Source organism: Schistocerca cancellata, chromosome 3, assembly GCF_023864275.1.
Source record: "Schistocerca cancellata isolate TAMUIC-IGC-003103 chromosome 3, iqSchCanc2.1, whole genome shotgun sequence".
Classification (NCBI taxonomy): domain Eukaryota; kingdom Metazoa; phylum Arthropoda; class Insecta; order Orthoptera; family Acrididae; genus Schistocerca; species Schistocerca cancellata.
The window spans coordinates 109,984,413-110,008,738 of NC_064628.1; the positions used below are offsets into that span (position 1 = coordinate 109,984,413).

General features: G+C 42.4%; 2 protein-coding genes across 2 annotated transcripts in view; one reads left to right on the top strand and one right to left on the bottom strand.

Annotated features, from left to right (window-relative positions):
* LOC126176055 (uncharacterized) overlaps positions 1-8,114 on the top strand; it is a 186,368-nt gene extending 178,254 nt beyond the window's left edge. Inside the window, exon 6 of the mRNA XM_049923187.1 lies at positions 5,830-8,114. Coding sequence (XP_049779144.1) covers positions 5,830-5,974 — 145 coding nt within the window. The 3' untranslated portion in view covers positions 5,975-8,114. The remainder of the gene's footprint in view (positions 1-5,829) is intronic.
* Positions 8,115-20,646: 12,532 nt separating this feature from the next.
* The window catches only part of LOC126176056 (uncharacterized), a 135,087-nt gene continuing 131,407 nt past the window's right edge, over positions 20,647-24,326 (bottom strand). The window contains exon 6 of the mRNA XM_049923188.1: positions 20,647-21,646. Within this exon, the coding sequence (XP_049779145.1) occupies positions 21,514-21,646 (133 nt within the window). The 3' untranslated portion in view covers positions 20,647-21,513. The remainder of the gene's footprint in view (positions 21,647-24,326) is intronic.

A 24,326-nucleotide genomic window follows, 5' to 3' on the forward strand; every position in this document is an offset into this window, starting at 1 on the left:
GAGAGTAGGAAAAGGGAGAAAAGGAAACACAGGTGAATGTGGATTGGTGGTAAGAAATGAAAGAGGAAGCCGACTGGCAGAATTTTCCACAGAGCGCAATTTAATCATAGCTAACACTTGGTTTAAGAAATATGAAAGAAGGTTGTATACGTGGAGGAGACCTGGAGGCACCAGAAGGTTTCAGATTGATTATATAATGATAAGACAGAGATTTCGGTACCAGGTTTTAAATTGTAAGACATTTCCAGGGGCAGTTATGGACTCTGACCACAATCTATTGGTTATGAACTGTAGATTAAAACTGAAGGAACTGCAAAAAGGTGGGAATTGAAGGAGATGGGACCTGGATAAACTGAAAGAACCAGAGGTTGTACAGAGTTTCAGGGAGAGCATAAGGGAACAATTGACAGGAACGGTGGAAAGAAATACAGTAGAAGAAGAATGGGTAGCTCCGAAGGATGAAGTAGTGAAGGCAGCAGAGGACCCAGTACGTAAAAAGACGAGGGCTAGTAGAAATCCTTGGGTAACAGTAGAAATATTGAATTTAATTGATGAAAGGAGAAAATATAAGAATGCAGTAAATGAAGCAGGCAAAAATGAATACAAACGTCTCAAAAATGAGATCGACAGGAAGTGCAAAATGTCTAAGCAGATATGGCTAGAGGACAAATGTAAGGATGTAGAGGCTTATCTCACTAGGGGTAGGATTGATACTGCCTACAGGAAAATTAAAGAGACCTTTGGAGAAAAGAATATCAAGAGCTCAGGTGGAAACCCAGTTCTAAATAAAAAAGGGAAAGCAGAAAGGTGGAAGGAGTATATAGAGGGTCTTTACAAGGGCGATGTACTTGAGGATAATATTAGGGAAATGGAAGAGAGGGTAGATGAAGATGAAATGGGAGATACGATACTGCGTGGAGATTTTGACAGAGCACTGAAAGACCTGAGTCGAATCAAGGCCCCGGGAGTAGACATCATTCCATTAGGACTACTGACGACCTTGGGAGAGCTAGTCCTCACAAAACTCTACCATCTGGTGAGCACGATGTATGAGACAGGCGAAATACACTCAGACTACAAGAAGAATATAATAATTCCAATTCCAAAGAAAGCGTGTGATGACCGATGTGAATATTACCGAACTATCAGTTTAATAAGTCAGAGATGCAAAATACTAACACGAATGCTTTACAGAAGATTTGAAAAACTGGTAGAAGCAGACTTCGGGGAAGATCAGTTTGGATTCCGGAGAAATGTTGGAACACGTGAGGCAATACTGACCCTACGACTTAACTTAGAAGAAAGATTAAGGAAAGGCAAACCTACGTTTCTAGCATTTGTAGACTTAGAGAAAGCTTTTGACAATGTTGACTGGAATACTCTCTTTCAAATTCTAAAGGTGGCAGGGGTAAAATACAGGGAGCGAAAGGCCATTTACAATTTGTACAGAAACCAGATGGCAGTTATAAAGAGTCGAGGGGCATGAAAGGGAAGCAGTGGTTGGGAAGGGAGTGAGACACGATTGTAGCCTCTCCCCGATGTTATTCAGTCTGTATATTGAGCAAGCAGTAAAGGAAACAAAAGAAAAATTCGGAGTAGGTATACAAATACATGGGGAAGAAATAAAAACTTTGAGGTTCGCCGATGACATTGTAATTCTGTCAGAAACAGCAAAGGACTTGGAAGAGCAGTTGAACGGAATGGACAGTGTCTTGAAACGGGGATATAAGATGAACATCAACAAAAGCAAAACGAGGATAATGGAATGTAGTCGAATTAAATTGGGTGATGCTGCGGGAATTAGATTAGGAAATGAGACACTTAGAGTAGTAAAGGAGTTTTGCTATTTGGGGAGCAAAATAACTAATGATGGTCGAAGTAGAGAGAATATAAAATGTAAACTGGCAATGGCGAGGAAAGCGTTTCTGAAGAACAGAAATTTGTTAACATCGAGTATAGATTTAAGTGTCAGGAAGTCGTTTCTGAAACTGTTTGTATGGAGTGTAGCCATGTATGGAAGTGAAACATGGACGATAAATAGTTTGCACAAGAAGAGAATAGAAGCTTTCGAAATGTGGTGCTACAGAAGAATGCTAAAGATTGGATGGGTAGATCACATAACTAATAAGGAGGTATTGAATAGAATTGGGGAAAAGAGGAGTTTTTGGCACAACTTGACTAGAAGAAGGGATCGGTTGGTAAGACATGTTCTGAGGCATCAAGGGATCACCAATTTAGTATTGGAGGGCAGCGTGGAGGGTAAAAATCGTAGAGGGAGACCAAGAGATGAATACACTAAGCAGATTTAGAAGGATGTAGGCTGCAGTAGGTACTGGGAGATGAAGAGGCTTGCACAGGGTAGAGTAGCATGGAGAGCTGCATCAAACCAGTTTCAGGACTGAAGACCAGAACCACAACAACATTGTTCCTGATCTATATTAACGACATAGGAGACAATCTGAGTAGCCATCTTAGATTATTTTCAGACGATGCTGTCATTTACCTTCTTGTAAAGTCATCAGATGACCAATACGAATTGCAAAATGATTTAAATAAGTTATATGTATGGTGTGAAAAGTGTCAATTGGTCCGAATAAATAAAAGTGTGAAGTTATTTACATGAGTAATAAAAGAAATCCGCTAAATTTCGATTACACTATAAGTCACTCAAACCTGAAGGCTAGAAATTCAACTAAATACTTATGGATTACAGTTACAAATAACCTAAATTGGAACGATCACATACATAATGTTGTGGGTAGAGCAAACAAAAGACTGCCAATCATTGGCAGAACACTTAGAAGGTGCAACAGGTCTACTAAAGAGACTGCTTACACCACGCTTGTCGGCACTATTCTGGAGTACTTCTGTGCGATGTGGAATCCGCATCAGGTGGGACTGACGGATGACATCGAGAAAGTTCAAAGAAGGGCGGCTCGTTTTGTATTATCGTGAAATAGAGGAGACAGTGCCACAGACATAGTACGTGAATTGGAATGGCAATCATTAAAACAAAGGTTTTTTTGCGTTGCGACGGGATCTTGTCATGAAATTTCAATCACCATTTTTCTCCTCCGATAGAGAAAACATTCTGTTGGCTCCCACATACGTAGGGAGAAATGGTCATCACGATAAAAAAAGAGAAATCAGGGCTCGCACAGAAAAAATTAAGTGCTCGTTTTTCCCGCGCGCCGTTCGAGAGCGGAACGGTAGAGAGACAGCTTGAAGGTGGTTTATTGAACCCTCTGCCAGGCACTTAATTGTGAATAGCAGAGTAAGCTCGTAAATGTAGATGTAGAAGATGCAACAGGTCTACTAAGGAGACTGCCGTAACTACGCTTGTTCGTTCTCCGCTAGTGTACTGCTGTGCTGTGTGAGATGCTTATCATATAGGATTTACTGAGAACATCGAGAAAGTTGGAAGAAGCGCAGCTTGTTTTGTATTATCGCGATATACACTAAAGACCGAAAGAAACTGGTACACCTGCCGAATATCGTGAAGGGCTCCGCGAGCATGCAGGAGTGCAGCAACACGACGTGGCGCAGGCTCGACTAATGTTTTAAGTCGTGCTGGAGGGAACTGACATCATCAATCCTGCAGCGTTGTCCATAAATCCGTAACAGTACGAAGGATGGAGATTTCTTCTGGACAGCACATAGCAAGGCATCCCAGATATGCTCAGTAATGTTCATACCTGGGAAGTTTGGTGGCTAGCGGAAGTGTTCTAACCCAGTGTTTCTGGAGCCAATTTGTAGCAATTCTGGGCGTGTGGGATCTCTCATTATCCTGATGGAGTTGCCCAAGTCCGTCGGAATGCACAACGGTCATGGGTGAATGCAGATCATCAGGCAGGATGCTTACGTACGTGTCACCCGTCAGAGTCGTTTCTAGACGTATCAGGGGTCCCATACCACTCCAACTGCACATGCCCCACACAATTACAGAGCCTCCATTAGCTTGAACATTCCCCTGCTGACATAGTAGATTCATGAGGTTGTCTCCATACCGGTACACGTCCATCCGCTTGATACAATCTGAAACGAAACTCGTCCAACCAGGCGACGTGTTTGCAGTCACTAACAGTCCAATGTTGGCGTTGACGGGCGCAGGCGAGGCGTAAAGCTTTGTGTAGTGGAATCATCAAGGGTACAAGAGTGGGCCTTCGACTCGGAAATTCTATATCGGTGGTGTTTCGTTGGATGGTTCGCACGATGACACTTGTTGATAGCCCAGCACTGAAATGTGCAGCAGTTTGAGGAAGAGTTGCACTTCTGTCACGTTGAACGAATATCTTCAGTCGTCGTTTGTTCCGCTATTACAGGATCTTTTTCCGGCTGCAGCGATGTCGGAAATCTGATGGTTTACCTGATATTTCATGGTACACTCGTGAAATTGTTGTACGGAAAAATCCCCACTTCATCGCTACCTCGGAGATGCTGTGCCCCATCACTCGTGAACCGACTGTAACGCCACATTCAAACTTCCTTAAATCTTGATAGCGTGCCAATGTAGTAGCAGTACACTTGTTGCCTGATATAAGCCTTGCCCACCGCAACGCCGTGTTCTGCCTGTTTACGTATCTCATTTTTTTGAATAAGCATGCCTATACCAGTTTCTTTGGCGCGTCAGTGTAGAAGAGTGAGTGTCACGGATATGCAATCATTAAAACGAAGGTGTTTTTCGCTTGCCGGCCGGAGTGCCCGTGCGGTTCTAGGCCCTAAAGTCTGGAGCCGAGCGACCGCTCCGGTCGCAGGTTCGAATCCTGCCTCGGGCATGGATGTTTGTGATGTCCTTAGGTTAGTTAGGTTTAATTAGTTCTAAATTCTAGGCGACTGATGACCTCAGAAGTTAAATCGCATAGTGCTCAGAGCCATTTGAACCATTTTTGTTTTTCGCTTCGACAAGATCTTTTCACGAAACTTTAATCACCATCTTTCTACGATGCATGTGAAAATATTCTATGGTCGTCAACCTACGACGGAGAAATGGTCATCGTGATTTAAAAAAAAGAGAAATCAGAGCTGGTACACAAATATTTAAGTGTTCATTTCTCCCATGCGATATTAGAGAGTGGAATGGTAGAGGAATAGTGTGAAGGGAGTTCAAAGAACCCTCTGACACGCACTCAGTTGTGAACTGCAGAGTAGTCAAGTGGATGTATATGATTGCTAAGTATGGAATTATTGTATCAGCATACTGTGAAAGGCACATAACTGGTATATTGGTATACTATCTGGATTGGGGGCCTGGCCTTCGTTCAGTGGTTTAGCATTAGAACCCTAAAGGGGGTGGATGATGTCACATTGTTATTAAACCATTTTAAATTGTACTACCACCTGGACTGGAGGCCTGGACTTTGTTCAGCGGTTTAGCATTAGAGCCCTTAAGGGGATGGGTGATGCCATATTGTTATTAAACCATTTTAAATTTTACTACTACATTTTTTATTCAAAGGAAATTATAATTGTATTTTAAGCACTAGTTAATTACAATTATAAGGTCTCCCGTGGTATGTCACATAGAAAATAAGTAGAGAATGTCCTGTTTTACACCTTATATTGACAATACCAGATTGAAGGGAACCGCGAATTGACATCAAATGCAATTGTAAATTTTGCAAGGGTGTAGTAATCTAGGATTAAGCTACTTTGCTGCACCGAGCTCGAAGGACATCTACATCTAAGTTCCTCATGTTGGCAATTGTTCTTGATTCGAATTCAGGAATACTTACTTCGTCTATTTCTTTTTTTGGGTGTACTCCTTGTTTTACTTGTTGTTGAAATGTCGGCTCGGTCCAGTTTCTCAGACGGGCTACGACGTGTCCGCAGGGACCCCGAGGAGCTGCAGCGGCCCGCGGTCGCCAACTCGGCGGTGGCGCGCTTCCACCGCTACGTGCAGGCGGCCCGCGACGGCCAAGACCAGAAGGACTGCCTGGCGCTGTACCCGGCCTGCACCGTCAACACCGAGCTCTGACCCAGTGACCGCGACCAGCCCCTCCAGGAACTGGAATGGCTCAGCCGCCTGGACGCCGGCCAACCTGCCCAGACAGAATCCGCAAAACACACTCGCAGTGGAGTCTGCCGCAGCGGCTTCTACATTTGGGACGGGAAAAACCAGGACGGGAAAAACCAGTCTGCCCTTCTAGCATTCCAGTCGTTTCCTCAGAACCATCACTGAATTACTCCCTGCACTAGACTGTTTGTTCCATTTAACCGTAACGTCGAAGCATGGAATGTTTCTCTCGAGCATTCAGTACAACATCCCATACCTGCTGTGTAAGGTCTCATTAGTCCCTCGGCCAGAACTAATGTAAGCAGTTATACCGCTTCACGGCAGCATCCTGAGGGCGAAAATCCAAAACATCAGACATACGATATCACAGACTGATTACCGTTTCTGAGTCAATTATGGTTCGTACTTCGATTAGTACGAACTGTAATCTGGTGCTATTAAGTGATAATGGACCTAACTGATCTTTCTACATCCCTCTAGAACTGCTCAAAACACCGTCACTGATAGCAATGGGTTTTTGACGAACTGTATCTGAATATTTAAGAATTCGGAAACATTACAAGCCCTACATCCTTGACAGTGTAGTAAGACAAACTGATATTTTCTTGTTACAACAGAAAATCGTGGCCAGCAACTCTACCAAATAACAATCGATGAATAAGAGATTTAGGAGCGGAAGTATTAACAAATTAGAATGCGCTGAAGTGAGTCCAGCTCGTGCCGTTGTCTAAGTAATCTTTACAGCTCTTACTTCAACTGCCTGGTGGTGTCAGGGTGCTGCAATACTGATTAGCCGTTTATTGTAATCACCGAAAGCTGTTTTTTTAAATAATGGTCATTAATTTGATCCTTTCAAAAGTAACATTGTTAAGGAAGGCGTGATCAATGTAATCCATTTCTAAGAACAAGTGTATCTTGTGAGTGAAGCGTGTACCTGGCAAGGAATTAATTTCTGAGGAACGTACGCTACGTTCGTAGAATGTGGGAAGGAACATCGAAATGTATAATCTTTCTTTGACAGTAAAGTGAGTTATATTTATTGTTTAATTGATTAGGTGGATGTAGCTTCGACCAACAGTTAAAAACGAGTCAATAAGAGTAAAGGAAGGTGCTTCAAGGCTTGGAAATGGGTTGTGCATCAGTGCTGATTTGGAACACTTACGGCACTTTTGGTTGTTTTAATAGATATGTTATCAAAACACGCGCCACTGACTCAACGTTCTTTTAGTGCAGTGGAGGTACTCGTTATCGCCAATCACTACGCAGAAAATTACCAAGACATCATCTTAAACACCTCAGATTACGAACCTTGTTCAAAATGTAGAATGACTGATATTGCCCGACGGAATTCTAGAAGGCGTAAAAGCTAAAATATATTGCTTAGTGGCAATTGTGCACGAAAAAGTATCTTTCATGGGTATTAAACTGAAAAGATTAGCAAATACCACATATTTCAGACATTTATATATCCAATGACTTCGTTCCTTAATATCTGATGTTGACTTCACGGGTGATTCAAATACAATTTCTTTCAGCCAACAGGACTTTAAAAATTTATTCTTCAATTTATTTATTTATTTATTTATTTATTTATTTTTTGCAGGCTGTGATACTTACTAAGTACACAGTGCATTTTTTTCCAAATATTTCGTTTCCTTGTGTTCGAAGAACAAATTAGACGTATAAATAACACAGCCATTGATAATTTGTTAGTTGTACAAAACTTCTTGTCGTAATTATTACACATGTTAATTCGTACATTTACATGAAGTGTCCACCAATAGTGTTGAGCGCTATGTTTGTGTGATCGATTATCGTATGTTCGTTAGTACAGAATGTAACTTAATATCTAGATAACCCGTTTCTTTAAATTGCTACAAATTTTGCACGTATAGAATAAGAACATATACCTCTTGCTCAAGTGTGGAGACCACTGCTTAAGAAACCCAAGAAAATGCATCTCTGTCGCTACAGTTACATAGTCAAATTGTAAAACGATGGGTTTATTGCCCCTCGCGTGTTACTATTTCTGTAAAGATGATTTTGATGCATTTGTTCATTGGTATTTATTTATTTATGTAATTTATTTATTTATTTCCTGAATAGTTTATTCTATTTTGAAATAAACTCGTTTTATAAAGGACTGAGATTCTGATTTTCTGCAATAAACAGGGTAAGGATTTGCATGCTTATATTTAATGCTTGTGTACTTTTAATTACGATTAGGGAGTACGTCATACGGTAAGAAAAAGGAGCTCGCAGGATTCTGTATTGCATGTAAGCAATGGGCGTCATAAAGGAGACAAATTTTGTTTGTATAGTTTGTCGCTACTTACTTTATACTTGGGTGGAAAAACTTCTACTTACCTCTGTCATGTGGGCTGCTATATTTTGGTGAGCTGATACTTCATGTTCCAGGATTTAGAGATCACGATCAACACGATCTATGTCTTGTTTCCACATTGCTATAGTTATTGATTTTGAGCATTCGCTGGTACCGCTTGGCATAAAAGAAGTGTCATCATATAAAGCGCCTATGTGACAGTTAGGTGAAGGATGAATTTTAACGGAAGGGGGGAAGGGGTCACTAAGTGTCGAGGATGGTTAAATACCTCGTATAACCTCACCAATGTCGACTGTGCTATACAGTTTCTTTGTTTTTCCTTGTAACATAAATATTATTTTCCTGAGTATCTTCTGAACCAAACAAATCCAGAACCGAAACACTGAGTAATAATAAATATTGTACGCTGTCACTAGTTTTCAAGCAAGCGTCTTTGATATTGTGCCACGACTGCTCTTAATACAACTGTGTAGATTCCTGTAGACGCTGTATTTCTTGCAGTGCCGAAGTACTCGAGATCAGCAGAAAATTTTGAACTTCTGATGATACTACATCCCTCCATTAAATACATTACCTGTCCAAATGGAAAAAGTAGTTGCTAAGCCGATGGAGATGATAAGTATTTCCAGTATATTTACAAGCCGAAATTATATCCCTTTTATCTTGCCTTTGAGATGGAGATGTCGAGAGTTCAACTGAATTCCACTGATTCCGATTCAATGCTCAAACAGCGAATTACAGCAGTAGAATTTAAATGCACACGTGCACCAGTTGCAATTTTTATTAAATTACTACGAACTGCCTTCTGTTTGTCATAAGCATAATTACGTGTCTGATAAATTTATACAAAGTAGAAATATATTATTGTGACTCTCATTAACGTACTACAGTAAACAAGGCACACCTTCGTTGTCAATGTTTAAAAATATAGTATTTAACGTTTCCCCGGAGTATTTTTCCATGAAGTTATGGAAGAACTGGCAGATATTGCTGACTTGATACCATGATATTTCGAAGCAGAGCTTTCAGCTTATCTACAGATACATACAGCCGAAATTACACTGAGCTATTCTATTTAGTGTGCGGATCATCTTCGTTCGGTAAAATCGCAGAAATATGTCGGTGGCCAACCTTTTTTCTGGAGACTTGTGAGAAGCGGCACTGGGCTGTTTCATAACTTACAGTATTCTGGCAATATGTTGACAACACATTTGCACTATGTGCCTTCAGCATTCTTGTACAATTGTGCCGACTGTTAATCCGTATATGCGAGATATTGGCGATGCTCTGCCCTTACGATTCTTTCTCGTGTGCGTGACTCAGAGATTCGATAATCTCCGCTTTCCAAATATTATCTACCATGTAACCACAATATTAGCTGCTAATGGCAACATGGGACGGAATTGGAGGTATCCAATGTGAGCATAGCATGAGGCTACGGAGCGTAGTTGAACCTCGTAATCGACGAATAACTCATAATAGTGCTACAAGGCTAGTGGTGTTGATACAAAGCATAGCAATGGCAACCATTAACAAAGCAAACATTGGATTGTATCTACAACAACAGTTGCCGAAATAACACTGCATCGAAAAGAAGTCCAACAAATTTCGCAGAGAGAGGAAGATGAAATATTAGAGTTTATGAAAGATGGGTCACTGGAATGTGTGGTGTCGTAAACGCTGTTCTGTGCGGACAATGTACATGAGGGCTACAATGACGATACGTGCTTAATAAGTGAAAGTAATACTGAAACAGGCGCCGAGCCATGTAGTTCATCATCCTCGTTGGACAGGGACCCAAAAATCCCGTCTCCAGTGGAAAAAGGATAATCATTGTCGAAGGATCGGGTACTAAACATAATTACTTACACGAAAGATCATCCGCAGCATAGTGAAAAAACTACTATGAACACATTTCGAATAAATCCGCAGCAATATAACTGTGTAGTGCGTAAGAAAAACTACGGGCATTCAAGGGAGGACAAGGTGCACTTGTTACAAAAACCGATGTTTGCGCGCTTGAAGGATGTTCGATGCAATTTACAGGATGTGTATGACGGTGACCTACTACGTAATGCACGTCAAACTGCGGGCGACATAGATTACAGTGATTTCAAGAGAAGCAGTGGATAGTAAAACCACTTCAAACAATGATACAGAATTGGACGACGTAAGATAAAGAAATTTCAAACAAATCATCAACTTGACGATGCACAGCAAACTGCGGAATCGGCCGGAAATTTGAGGATAAGTTAACAAACTTATCCCACCGTTCAGTAAGGAATTTTTTTCAGCTCCGACGAAAGGGGCTTTGACGATGGAACGCGAATGAAAGGGACCCTAGAAATTAGAGGTACCAAGAGATCTGTATAAGGATCAACTATTATCAGTGCCTGAATAATACTTGTACAACTGTGCTGACTGTTAATCTGGATAGTAAATTGGCTGGGAAGTTATTTATTGTGCTGCGAGATGTTGAAGATGCTCGATCCCCCACGATTCTTTCTCGTGTGCGTGATCCTGCAAGGCCAGTAGGGAATATTTACGTCACAGCAAAAGAGAGTGGGAAAATGGAGGTAAGAGAACTACAACTATGGTATGAGCACTGCTTTTGGCCAATACCTGGTCAAAATAACTTGTTTTTGCTAGATTCCTAGGCTGCGTATAAAAATCGTACTCCTTTAGAGCAAACTATCTTTCCTGAAAAGCATATGACATTGCAATCCATATCATCTTGAACCACTGGACCAATTCACCTTCTAGATGTTTGTTTTTTCCGTGCCTAAAAAACGTACTATCGCACACCTGCACCTACGCCTTAAAGGATAGCCAGTTTCACGATAAGCTCCACGTCAGACTGTTTCGCATTCTAGTGCATGCTGTGACATTCCATCAGTCCTCATCAATCCGTCACACTAATGTGATTCCATATGAATTCTTTAAGAGTGGATACCTAGCTGAACGTGTTGGGCGGTCTGTAGCTCCCAAGCAGTTCGCCTTCGATCTTGATGGTGTGAACCTCTGTGATTACTGTGGGGCGCAATTTTTCATTTTGTGTTTAAGATGCAAGTGAATGGTTTGTTTAGAACATTTCTTGAATGTCGACGACGTACAATTTGTGAAGGGTTTTGTGTTGGCAGAAGAGCCAACACCGTGTTATTAGAGAAGGCCGAAATGCACGCCTTTTAGTTCACGCAGGCTGGCGTGAGGAGGGAAGAACTACACTCCTGGAAATGGAAAAAAGAACACATTGACACCGGTGTGTCAGACCCACCATACTTGCTCCGGACACTGCGAGAGGGCTGTACAAGCGATGATCACACTCACGGCACAGCGGACACACCAGGAACCGCGGTGTTGGCCGTCGAATGGCGCTAGCTGCGCAGCATTTGTGCACCGCCGCCGTCAGTGTCAGCCAGTTTGCCGTGGCATACGGAGCTCCATCGCAGTCTTTAACACTGGTAGCATGCCGCGACAGCGTGGACGTGAACCGTATGTGCAGTTGACGGACTTTGAGCGAGTGCGTATAGTGGGCATGCGGGAGGCCAGGTGGACGTACCGCCGAATTGCTCAACACGTGGGGCGTGAGGTCTCCACAGTACATCGATGTTGTCGCCAGTGGTCGGCGGAAGGTGCACGTGCCCGTCGACCTGGGACCGGACCGCAGCGACGCACGGATGCACGCCAAGACCGTAGGATCCTACGCAGTGCCGTAGGGGACCGCACCGCCACTTCCCAGCAAATTAGGGACACTGTTGCTCCTGGGGTATCGGCGAGGACCATTCGCAACCGTCTCCATGAAGCTGGGCTACGGACCCGCACACCGTTAGGCCGTCTTCCGCTCACGCCCCAACATCGTGCAGCCCGCCTCCAGTGGTGTCGCGACAGGCGTGAATGGAGGGACGAATGGAGACGTGTCGTCTTCAGCGATGAGAGTCTCTTCTGCCTTGGTGCCAATGATGGTCGTATGCGTGTTTGGCGCCGTGCAGGTGAGCGCCACAATCAGGACTAAATACGACCGAGGCACACAGAGCCAACACCCGGCATCATGGTGTGGGGAGCGATCTCCTACACTGGCCGTACACCACTGGTGATCGTCGAGGGGACACTGAATAGTGCACGGTACATCCAAACCGTCATCGAACCCATCGTTCTACCATTCCTAGACCGGCAAGGGAACTTGCTGTTCCAACAGGACAATGCACGTCCGCATGTATCCCGTGCCACCCAACGTGCTCTAGAAGGTGAAAGTCAACTACCCTGGCCAGCAAGATCTCCGGATCTGTCCCCCATTGAGCATGTTTGGGACTGGATGAACCGTCGTCTCACGCGGTCTGCACGTCCAGCACGAACGCTGGTCCAACTGAGGCGCCAGGTGAAATGGCATGGCAAGCCGTTCCACAGGACTACATCCAGCATCTCTACGATCGTCTCCATGGGAGAATAGCAGCCTGCATTGCTACGAAAGGTGGATATACACTGCACTAGTGCCGACATTGTGCATGCTCTGTTGCCTGTGTCTATGTGCCTGTGGTTCTGTCAGTGTGATCATGTGATGTATCTGACCCCAGGAATGTGTCAATAAAGTTTCCCCTTCCTGGGACAATGAATTCACGGTGTTCTTATTTCAATTTCCAGGAGTGTATACTGACGTGAGCTCTGGAACATGCCAAGGAATTAGAATTCAGAAAGCGGACGTTATTAGTTTGATACGTAACTTTAATCCATTAATGATGAACATCGCTCTTGACGGTACATGATTCACAATATTATCAGTTCATAATACATTCTTGAAGAATATGGCGCCTTGCTAGGTCGTAGCAAATGACGTAGCTGAAGGCTATGCTAAACTGTCGTCTCTGCAAATAAGAGCGTATGTAGGCAGTGAATCATCGCTAGCAAAGTCGGCTGTACAACTGGGTGAGTGCTAGGGAGTCTCTCTTAGACCTGCCGTGTGGCGGCGCTCGGTCTGCAATCACTGATAGTGGCGACACGCGGGTCCGACGTATACTAACGGACCGCGTCCGATTTAAAGGCTACCACCTAGCAAGTGTGGTGTCTGGCGGTGACACCACAAAGGGTAATACATACATCCCATAGAATGTTGATTTCTTTACCTCTCGGACACTCCTTTTCTGTCACCCTTCTGATGCTTATGATTTATTAGCAGATAATATGTTTCCTGTCATAATTGTTAACACAACACTTTCAAATGAGACTTACTAAAGATTACACTTGCGACGTCGCACTCAATGGGTTCCTTTCTACAAGTTACCAGTAACTGGCACGGACCTTCTCGAAACCTTCATTCACCGCGCCCATACAGTTTCAGATGCAGACAGACTACATACATAATTACAACAACTGCTAACTGTGTTTTCTTTATTCTTCTCGTAAGATACTGAGGGCGCTACATGCATACAAACTAGAGAACAAGAAGTATAGCAGTTTATATCACGTCTATCCATATCTATTGAGTATTTCATTTTACATTAGTTCCCATTTCTCACTGCGACTATTAGGTGGCATTGAAGAATACGGCCCAACTTAATTTACGTACAATGATTTTGCCATTTACATTTGTGAAATACGCCGTCGTATGCAATTAGAACGTTAAGGCACTATAACCGAGTGAGAGCCGATCGTGCGACACACACAGTCAGGGAACGACAACAACACGATAACACTACATATGGGTAACACGTAATCGACATGACACTGTTGTATACATAAATAATTACATACACAAGGCTTTCATATTTTTTCCTGGAATACATTGTCCCAGCATTAAATTTCGAGCCGTTCCCATCCCATGGTTCTGACTAAGGTTCTCGGGAGACTTCCCTTAGTCCTTTGGCAGATGACGAACTGAATATTCGCTGCTAAGTATTTCCAAGTGGGGAACGCTATGGCCCATTACCAGCTCGCTTTCCACTTCTCTGGAAAGAACCGTACTGTGTGGTTAGGGGCTGAGAATTACAAAAACAAAACAAATGTAAAAAAGCAGAGTTACTGCTTCATTTCCAAAGAAATCATAGTGGAAGACAAGTTCCTTTTCCAGTTATCTTTCTTAAGAGTTACCGGTTTCTTGGTTTCAGATTCTTGTCAATAATATCTCTGTACGTAGTGAATGCTGTAAACTTTCTATGATTTTCTGTAATTTTTACAGGACTGGGTTCCCCCGCCATGGTAAATGTTTTTTTTACTGGAGCACGAATATAACACAGTAGTATTTCTGATTGTTTTCTCTTAAAACGTAACAAGGGAATTTTTGTATTGTCAAGTGTTTCTAAACACAAATGGTTCTCAAAATAATGGAACAAATAATTATCAGGTCGTGGTACCGAATTGAGGTTGCTCTACTGGAGGTCGATCAGTATACACGCATGCCGTAGCTATTCCACTTCACTCATATACTCGTATAGTTACTTCAGTTACGTTACAGCCGATTCTATTTTGCATAAATTTTTTTTAGAAAGAATTACTCTGTCGATCAGAGTTGAAACTCAGATCTTCATTCATTCTTCCTCTGAGACCGTTGATTTTATTGTGAAGCAGTCTGAACTTCTAATACATTTTTGTCAGTCTCCTTGAATAGACTACATGAAACGCAAACGATAACTTCATGATATTTAGAATGGTCGTGTTGCAAAATTTGAGGTAGATTTCAAGCACCATTATAACTCATAAGTACGTTCCACCGTTCATTACTGATGGTATGAATTCAAAGGAATGAACTGCATGTTACTATTTTGTGTTATATCACAGTTATACAACAGGAGCCGAACTAGTAAGGTAACGTTCACTTTGGTGTTCCCACTATTTTTATAAGAATTTACAACGCAAGAACCAAAATTATGGTAAGTGGTGCTACATCGAGGGGCAAGCACTCGGTCTTCAACGTTATTAGTTTTTCATGAAATGAATTACTGAAACAGCTATATTTTCAAATTAGAATTATGTGTTTAAGATTTCGCGTAATGAATTTGTTATATTTGAAGATCAACTTTGTATACGACAGGAAAGATAGTGTTACACGTAAGTTCAGCAAAATGCAATGGGAGACATTACAAGAAAAGACATGGTGTATCACGAAGAGACCTACTCACAAGATTCTGGAAGCCCACGTTCCAAAATGGGCGAAGAAATCTTACTGCTTGCTCCAGCATTAATTTCGCTTGACGTCTAAGACCTTACAATTAAAACGACTCTTTTTACACACGGACCATCCGACAGTGGATGTGGAAGAAGGGGGAATAACATTGGTACATTAAATACACACCGCCACTCACGTTACGGTGGATCGTGGAGTTTCTCGCTCCGAAAAATGACTAGTTCAAAGAAAAGATACTTTTATGCTATCGAATGTTTCCCTGACACAAGCAGTTCGTGGAGGTCCCTGAGCACATAGAGAATGCGAGCAGCAATCGTCGAACCTCCGTCTACATCACATATAACAACATTCACCGTGTTCAAGAACTTCAAGAGCGTGAGAGACGTTTGATAGTCGTTAAGTTTGCAGATAAGGTCGGGATAAGTTATGACAGCACTCTGGCCATTATCACAGATGAAATAGGGTTTCTTTTGACCACTGCTCAAAAATTGAACCGTTTGCAGGGGTCTGAACGTATCTTGGCTACATTTCACAAGGAGGGAGCTTCGTTTCTGACTCGCGTTATCGCCTTTGATGAAACGTGGGTGCATCATTTACACCCCTAAATCAAGATAAGAAAGCAGGGAGAGAGGAGATCGGCGATAATAAAGTCTCGGCTGTCAGCTGGAAAGTTCATGGCAACTGTATTTTTTCTTCCTTTACGCGTGGTGCGTTGCATATCGACATTTGCGCGTATGTAGGACAATAAAAATTGTATGCTACTGCGAGTTAAGAAAGGCGTTTTGTGGCAAACGAAGTTACTTCTTGATAAGAGAATGTTCTTCTGGAAGTCGACGTATATACCAGCACAGTAGCCCTGACCAAACAAAAATTAGAGCAACTCGCGTGGTAAACACTTTAAAACCCTCTCTGCAGCCCACACCTACCTGTTTGTGACTTTCATGTCTTGGTCCACTCAAAGAAGCTCTGGGAGTTCATAATGATTCATCGAGGACTCTGGGCTTGAAATGGCTGCAGCCACGAACGACTTCATTCAACGAGGGCGGGATATCAAAGTTACCTATTCGCTGGAAAAAATTGTTTAGAAAGCAGGGGTTTATTTAGAAAAACGTCTTGTACTTGTATTATCAATTATTAAAAACATAAGTTTCGTTATTTTTTATCCACTCTCGTAGACACTATATTTTCTGTGAATACATAAACCACTTTTGGCTACTTTCTGCTATAGATCCAGTCTCTATTGACGCAAATTTACAGATCCTACATCAGATACTATATCAATAGAGCTGGTATACACTGAAGTTGAAAAGCGAAAGCTTTGTACAACTACATCGACATACAGACCATCACGTTCTGAAATCAGTGTCAGAATGCTTACTAACTTCCGTCGCTAAAATAAACAAGTGATTAATGACTTTAAATCCCACAGCACCACATGGGCGTAAGAGCAGGATAATGAGATTGGCACAGCACAACTCTGGGCGTACGTAACCATCTGAATCTTATAGAAGAACCGAAGTAACCCACATAATCTAACAGTGTTATATGGAAACGCGGCTATAATCCACTGATATTTAGCAGTGACAATGTATCCCAGCAGTGCATAAAAGTAATCGTAAATTCTGTTCCAAACACACAGCGTTTACCAATCATTGCCAAATACAATATACGCAGCAGTTAGATCATAGCGTTCCATTTCGAAGGAGGTATAAATTCAAGAAAAGTTACTGGGAGAAGTTTAAAAGCTTTTTGGGTGCTGCAGTAGTCCAGCCTCAAGTCGACTCCTGTATCACAAGATGCACTCGTTGAGACTGTAGGGTAATGTTCCAGAATGCCGATATCGTGTGATTGAGGCACCTAATCACTTACTGTTCGGTTTGCAAGACACGGTACTACGAAGAAAGATCGTTCTGGTCAAGCAACACTAGAATCTGACAGCATCGAAAATGAAGACTTAGAAAAAGTCGTACAAGAACTGGATCTAACCAAGAGCAGCCACAAAGCAATCAGTGGCTGAGACGCCTCAGTAACGATTGAACTACTCATAGGTTAATTCCACACTAGTATATCGTTACTATCCAAGTACCTCACCAGCTACTCGCGAGTGAGAAGTCAAATACGAAGTACCGACCATACACCAAAGACATCGGGAAGAATTGGATGAACCAGTGCATTTCAAATGTCAAAACAAGGCTATCGAGGAGAGCTGTTGGCAGATTAGATCACGTCCAGGTGGTATGGCAAGAGCATGTATCCTATATGTCTTCAGCAATTGCGTGAGCAGGTGCCAAATACCGAAGATAAGGAGAAAGAGCAGACTGACAGCTCATATCCATTATAATTATCCGGGCTGTTATGCCGTGGTCGGTTGATGAATTCTGTGTCGATTCCCAACGTTTCGTCTCCGACTGCGGGAGACATCTTCAAGGGGGTCCGTAGCTCGATGGAAGGTCTAACACACCCACTGGCTCGCTAGCGAGCGATATTTCCGGCCGCGAAAGTCTACATTTTAGTATCAGACTGACAGCTCTTCTTAAACCAGGGAGGAAGCAAATCATGCGAAGAACATTAAGCCATATGGCGTTTTAAGCCACCTCTACGGACTCACGATTCTGAATATAATTCTAACAACAAATGAATACTTGCACAAGAGGAAGCAGGGTTTCAAAATGGGGAAAACAGTACAGAGTAGCTCTTTAATCTTACATCGTAGAGTATGAGTCTGAAATCCGTCAAGTTACTGCTGAAACTTTCGTGGATCTGACGACAACCTATGACACTGTCAGTCACCAATCAGTGCATGTCACAGTGTACATCCTGCTTAAGGACATCTAAGTGAATTTGTCGGCACTTTTCTGCAAAATCTCAGGCTTTTTGTTGATTGCCGATCACAGAGTAATCACTGGAGATGACAGAAAAGTGTTCTGTATCAAGGAAGTGTTCCAACTTCACTTCGTAACGAAGTCTGTACCAACAATCAACGGCTGGCTTCTAACACAATGACCTTTCTGTGTGCCAGTGAACTAGCAATCGCTGCACATGGAAATAGCTTTGCCACTAGGGAGAAATCTGACAACTTCCTTCAGTAATCTTTAGGAACCAGATAAGAATAAACCTTTTTAGATAGGTCTGTGTATTTCATCAACGGAAGGGAGAATCTGTGAGCTGTATACAGGGAGAGTGGAGTAAAGTAACAACGGAAAGGGAAATTCAGTTAAACCATGGATCCTGATATAAGCCTACTGCTTACAAATTCTGATACTATGCATTATATCACACCAAATATTTCTAAGGGAAAAAGAAAATATTGTATATACCAAAGGATTTAATTTAGGCAGCGCCTGTCAGCTTTTCGGCATAGGTTATTAGTATAAAAATTATATGGTATTTTGTTCTGCTCTGTCAGCTGGAATCTGATCTCCGAAGGTCATTCACCGTAGACTGATAAAACCGCTTTTCCTTTGCAAAAATATAGTTAAGGACTTCTTGTTCTTCTTCATTGAATAGACTCCTCAAGTTTGCCATAATGTTTTTACTACCTACTGCATCTCTGTTTTATCCCAGAACTCTTTTCCGCATGTTACTTGAAATATTAAATTACTTTGCTGCTGCAGAAAGAAACATCTTATCATTCTTCACCGTCCCAATCGCATTTTACATTCTAATACAATGCGATGTTTGATTCCCTGATTTTTGGACTTATTTTTAAAGCCTCTTGATACTCCAATATTTTAAAAAATACCAAGCGGCTGCGGCAGACAGTTTTAAATCTCATTTTTGTACTGCCTTAAATATTAATAAACGGAGACAGTTTTAAACATAATTAATTAATTTACTCGAAATCATCAGTAAGGGATAGAAACATATACGACAGCTTTGTGTATAACGGGATTTAGAAGCCGTGGTGTAGTATTATGCGTGATGTACAGAAGTAACTAACTTTCGATGGGGTAAGCAGATAAAAAATAACTGTTGGAAAAAGTGGACACTGAGCGAAAACACATTGTTTAAACATTGATATCGTAACAAAGTATTACTATGCATTTAAGTGAGCTAACAGGAATAACATAGGTTACTTACCTTACATCAGACAACTGAAAATCAGAAGAGTTTTTACTAAACAATAACGGAACTAGCTTCCTCTGTCAAACTCACTAACAACAATGGTGCCATCTATTAGAACTAGTGTGAGCCTTCTCGGCAGTCACAAGCACCGTTCAGGGCAAAATGTAAGTAATGGCCACTTTTCCCACACTGGCCACTTTACAACACCTTCACCTAATATGGGCAGGGATCCAACAAAGGACTTTCACTCTTCAGAAGACCTGTGACTGATGCTTAACAGAACTCTTAAATTCCAAAACTATTAGAAGAATATCGGAATGAACATCACCTCACGGAACAATCTCATTTGCAAACTGGTGGGGTCAAAATGTGCCTGACTTCCTCCATTCAACAAGCTGGCACGTCAGCAATGGCACTGTGTTTTCTGCTGCTGAATACGCTGGACTGGTACAGATCGTATATCGGACAGGTACATTCAAAGCTAGCCGTCAAGTCTCACCACCGGTTCTCACAGCTTTAGTTCCGCAGTATCTCACTTACCTTCCAAACTTCTGGAAACAACCCCGGGCTGTGGCTAAGCCATATCTCCGCTATATCCTTTCTTTCAGGAGTGTTAGTCTTGCAAGAATTTTGGAAGGTAGATGAGATAATGGCGGACGTAAAGCTGTGAGGCTGGAGCCTGGGTCGTGCTTGGGTAGTTCAGTGGGTAAAACACTTGGCTGAGAAAGGAAAAGGTCCTTTGTTAGAGTCCTCCCAGGAAGTTACATAGGCGTTAAAGCGTTGCATAAGAGAGGCAAGGAGTGCTGGGCTGGCAAATTGAAGATTCACTTACTTTGGAGTGTAAATATTGTGTATTGTAATAACAAAAATGATTCTGATACAAAATTTGAATTCATTCACACACACACACACACACACACACACATACACACACACACACACACACACACAGGCGCACACACACACACACACAGACACACACACACATACACACACACACACACACACACAAACACACACACACAGCCCTTATGATATCATGTTTACTCCCACACCTGGAAGTGATACGTATTTTTCACTATTTCATAATATTACTTTAAAAGAAGGACATTATTGAATATAGTTTATTTTTACAGTATTTTGTTTTGTTTATGAGACTTTTATTACAAATGGATACATGGGAAGACAATTGGAATACGTCTTTAATTATACGATGCACCAGCACCGACCATCCTCTCTCAGTTCATTTCCTTTGCTTCCCGCAGCACACGCTATTCAGCCTTACTTTCATGTATGGAACCTGGCGTAAATTCAGGTATTGCTATATTCTAGTTGAAAAATATCATGTTCAGCTCTTCTTGCCAAAACAATGTGCGCATGGCTAGAAACAAAGCGTTATAAACAGCACTGTGCGACAATTCCTGGAATAAAATAAAGAGCAACCGAAAGCGAAAGCATGATATCGGCATCAGCTGGACGACTTCTAGACAGTTGTGTAACATTATTTTCGGAATTTTATGGTTCAGTGAAGAGTAACATGTGTTTCTGCCGTCTACTTCACCAATGAAGGCAAGTAGAAAGACGGAAAGACCAGCGTTTGTTTCCTGGTAATCGTTCTCTTCGTCACATCAGCTGATGGTAGCTAAAAATTTTTGAGCTATGAAGATATTTTAACAATTTGTTGTTCGTCAGAACTCTGCGGAGAGTAGATGGATGAATAATACAGATTTGCTCCACTGGCAGTCCCCTGAAACAAACGCACACAGCATGCAATAAGAGGACATAGATGAATCTGTCCAAACGCTAGTCTTGATACTTGGCGAAAGAATGAGAAACTACTTTTGGTACTTCCGCAAAAGCTAATAATCGGAAACCAAATGCGTCTGCTCTACGATAATATTCTTCGTCCGGTGGAGACGTGCAGTGAAATCCCGTCTACCCAAACCCAGGCTGGCAGCAGGTGGGTGGAGGCGCGGCTCAGTTGTTGGGCGCGACGATGTGTATGGTGAGCCAGCGCACCATCTCGCGCCAGAGGCACAGGGCGTCGTAGTTGATCATCTCCTCCGTGGCGGCCGGGCAGCGGTACTGGAACACGGCGCACGACCGGCCCCTGCGTGCAGACCAGGTCCACGTGAGTGGGCGGCCACCTTCAGGCGACAGACATTCGTCATTGCTCTGATGTAAATGTAGTAATTGACTCCAGACGTTTCGCTCCATTATACTACTAATTGGCTCTTCATTTATCTCGGTAGCAATATTACCAAAAAGTCATATGACTGGTTCCAGTTGTTGAACAACCACCTTCAGATCTACGAAATGTAATGGGAAACATTTTTTAGTAAGCGATGATGAAAGCTCAGGATATATAGTCGACTCTTGATAATTCGAAGTTCAAGGGAACTCAGAAATACACTACTGGCCATTAAAATTGCTACACCACGAAGACGACGTGCTACAGACGCGAAATTTAACCGACAGTAAGAAGATGCTGTGATATGCAAATGATTAGCCTTTCAGAGCATTCACACAAGGTTGACGCCGGTGGTGACATCTACAACGTGCTGACATGAGGAAACAACAGTTGACGGGGCGTTCCCTGGTGAAACGTTGTTGTGATGCCTCGTGTAAGGAGGAGAAATGCATACCATCACGTTTCCGACTTTGATAAAGGTCGGCTTGTAGCCTATCGCGAGTGCGGTTTATCGCATCGCGACATTGCTGCTCGCGTTGGTCGAGATCCAATGACTGTTAGCAGAATATGGAATCGGTGGGTTCAGGAGGGTAACACGGAACGCCGTGCTGGATCCCAACGGCCTCGTATCACTAGCAGTCGAGATGACAGGCATCTTATCCGCATGGCTGTAACGGATCGTGCAGCCACGTCTCGATCCCTGAGTCAACAGATGAGGACGTTTGCAAGACAACAACCACCTGCACGAACAGTTCGACGACGTTTGCAGCAGCATGGACTATCAGCTCGGAGACCATGGCTGCGGTTACCCTCGATGCTGCATAACAGACAGGACCGCCTGCGATGGTGTACTTAATTACGAACCTGGGTGCACGGATGGCAAAACGTCATTTTTTCGGATGAATCCAGGTTCTGTTTACAGCATCATGATGGTCGCATCCGCGTTTGGCGACATCGCGGTGAACGCACATTGGAAGCGTGTATTTGTCATCGCCATACTGGCGTATCACCCGGCGTGATGGTCTGGGGTGCCACTCGTTACACGTCTCGGCCACCTCTTGTTCGCACTGACGGCACTTTGAACAGTGGACATTACATTTCAGATGTGTTACGACCCGTGGCTCTACCCTTCATTCGATCCCTGCGAAACCCTACATTTCAGCTGGATAATGCACGACTCTTGATGAACTGTGGTATCGTGTTGAAGCTGCATGGGCAGCCGTGCCTGTACACGCCATCCAAGCTCTCTTTGACTCAATGTCCAGGAGTATCAAGGCCGTTATTACAGCCAGAGGTGGTTGTTCTGGGTACTGATTTCTCAAGATCTATGCACCCAAATTGCGTGAAAATGTAATCACATGTCAGTTCTAGTATAATTTATTTGTCCAATGAATACCCGTTGGTGTAGCAATTTTAATGGCCAGTAGTGTATTATCAATAATTGAGAGTTCGATTAAACGAATGTTTGGCGGTCAAGGAGGAATTATGAGAAAGCAGGCTTCCAAGATCTCTTTTCCACGCTGAACAAACTGGGTCATCAACAGCTGCCCTTTCATCACAGATCTTCTTAAAAAGGATGTTTTTAACAGTCTTTAAGCTACCCGCAACTAGAGGCGAACACTTAAATGTTGAAACTAACAGCAAATGATGTAGCCTTTCCTTTACGCATTCTACACTGACTAGGCTTTTTGAATAAGTTTCTCCAAGACGCAGGAACTTAAGTTGCCAAGACCCTTCCTCCTTCCGTAGCAAAGGTTTGCAGCAATCTGCTTGCTTCTGGAATGTCGACAGAGTGATGACCGAATTGCCAGGGTTTTCGCTGCATTCATCTTTTTTTTCACTATCCATTCTATAGTATCAGTAATTTCCTACCTTCCTGCTAGAGTTTTCTTTCAAGAAATTGCCACAAAAGATACCATAATACATTTTGTATCGCTGAGTTTCGATGTGAGATCAATGACGAAATATGTACCGAAAAAAACTGATAAACCATTCGAATTATGTAGTGTAACATACCAGCAAAGAATGTATCCGGGTGGTCTGTCATGAAAATCAGTCGATTTATCGACTGTTCCCAAATACATGTCATGTCTTCGTTTAATCCAGGGTTTTTCAAGGAAACAGATAACTTATACGGTTTATCTAGAAGTTCAATTTTTAGAGGCTTGAGAATCAACTGTAACAATATTTACTTAATTTTTTATATTTTGAGCTCTCAACAGTGTAATTTCTCCAATTTCTGTTTCATAGAGCTGAAAATGTTTGCTCAACAACTGAAACCAGTTATCCGCTTCTTTATATAGCGACCAAGATAAAAATATCGACAATTACGAATCGCTTGTCACCTAAATCGACTATGTCTCGTCTTGCACCTATACAGTTCTACTGAAGAGAGGTCATCATGAAATAGACAAATACATATTCAGTTTGATAAAGACCGGAAATGAACCAGTATTAATTCTGCATGCTCCTAAAATAGTCTAGGTAGTCTAAAGATCTGTTAGGAACTAGAAAACAGAGCACACACAGCTGCAATGAGGAAGATTCATTCTGAAAACAATCTACTGTGACTGTGGCTAAACTCTTTGTAAGCGATATT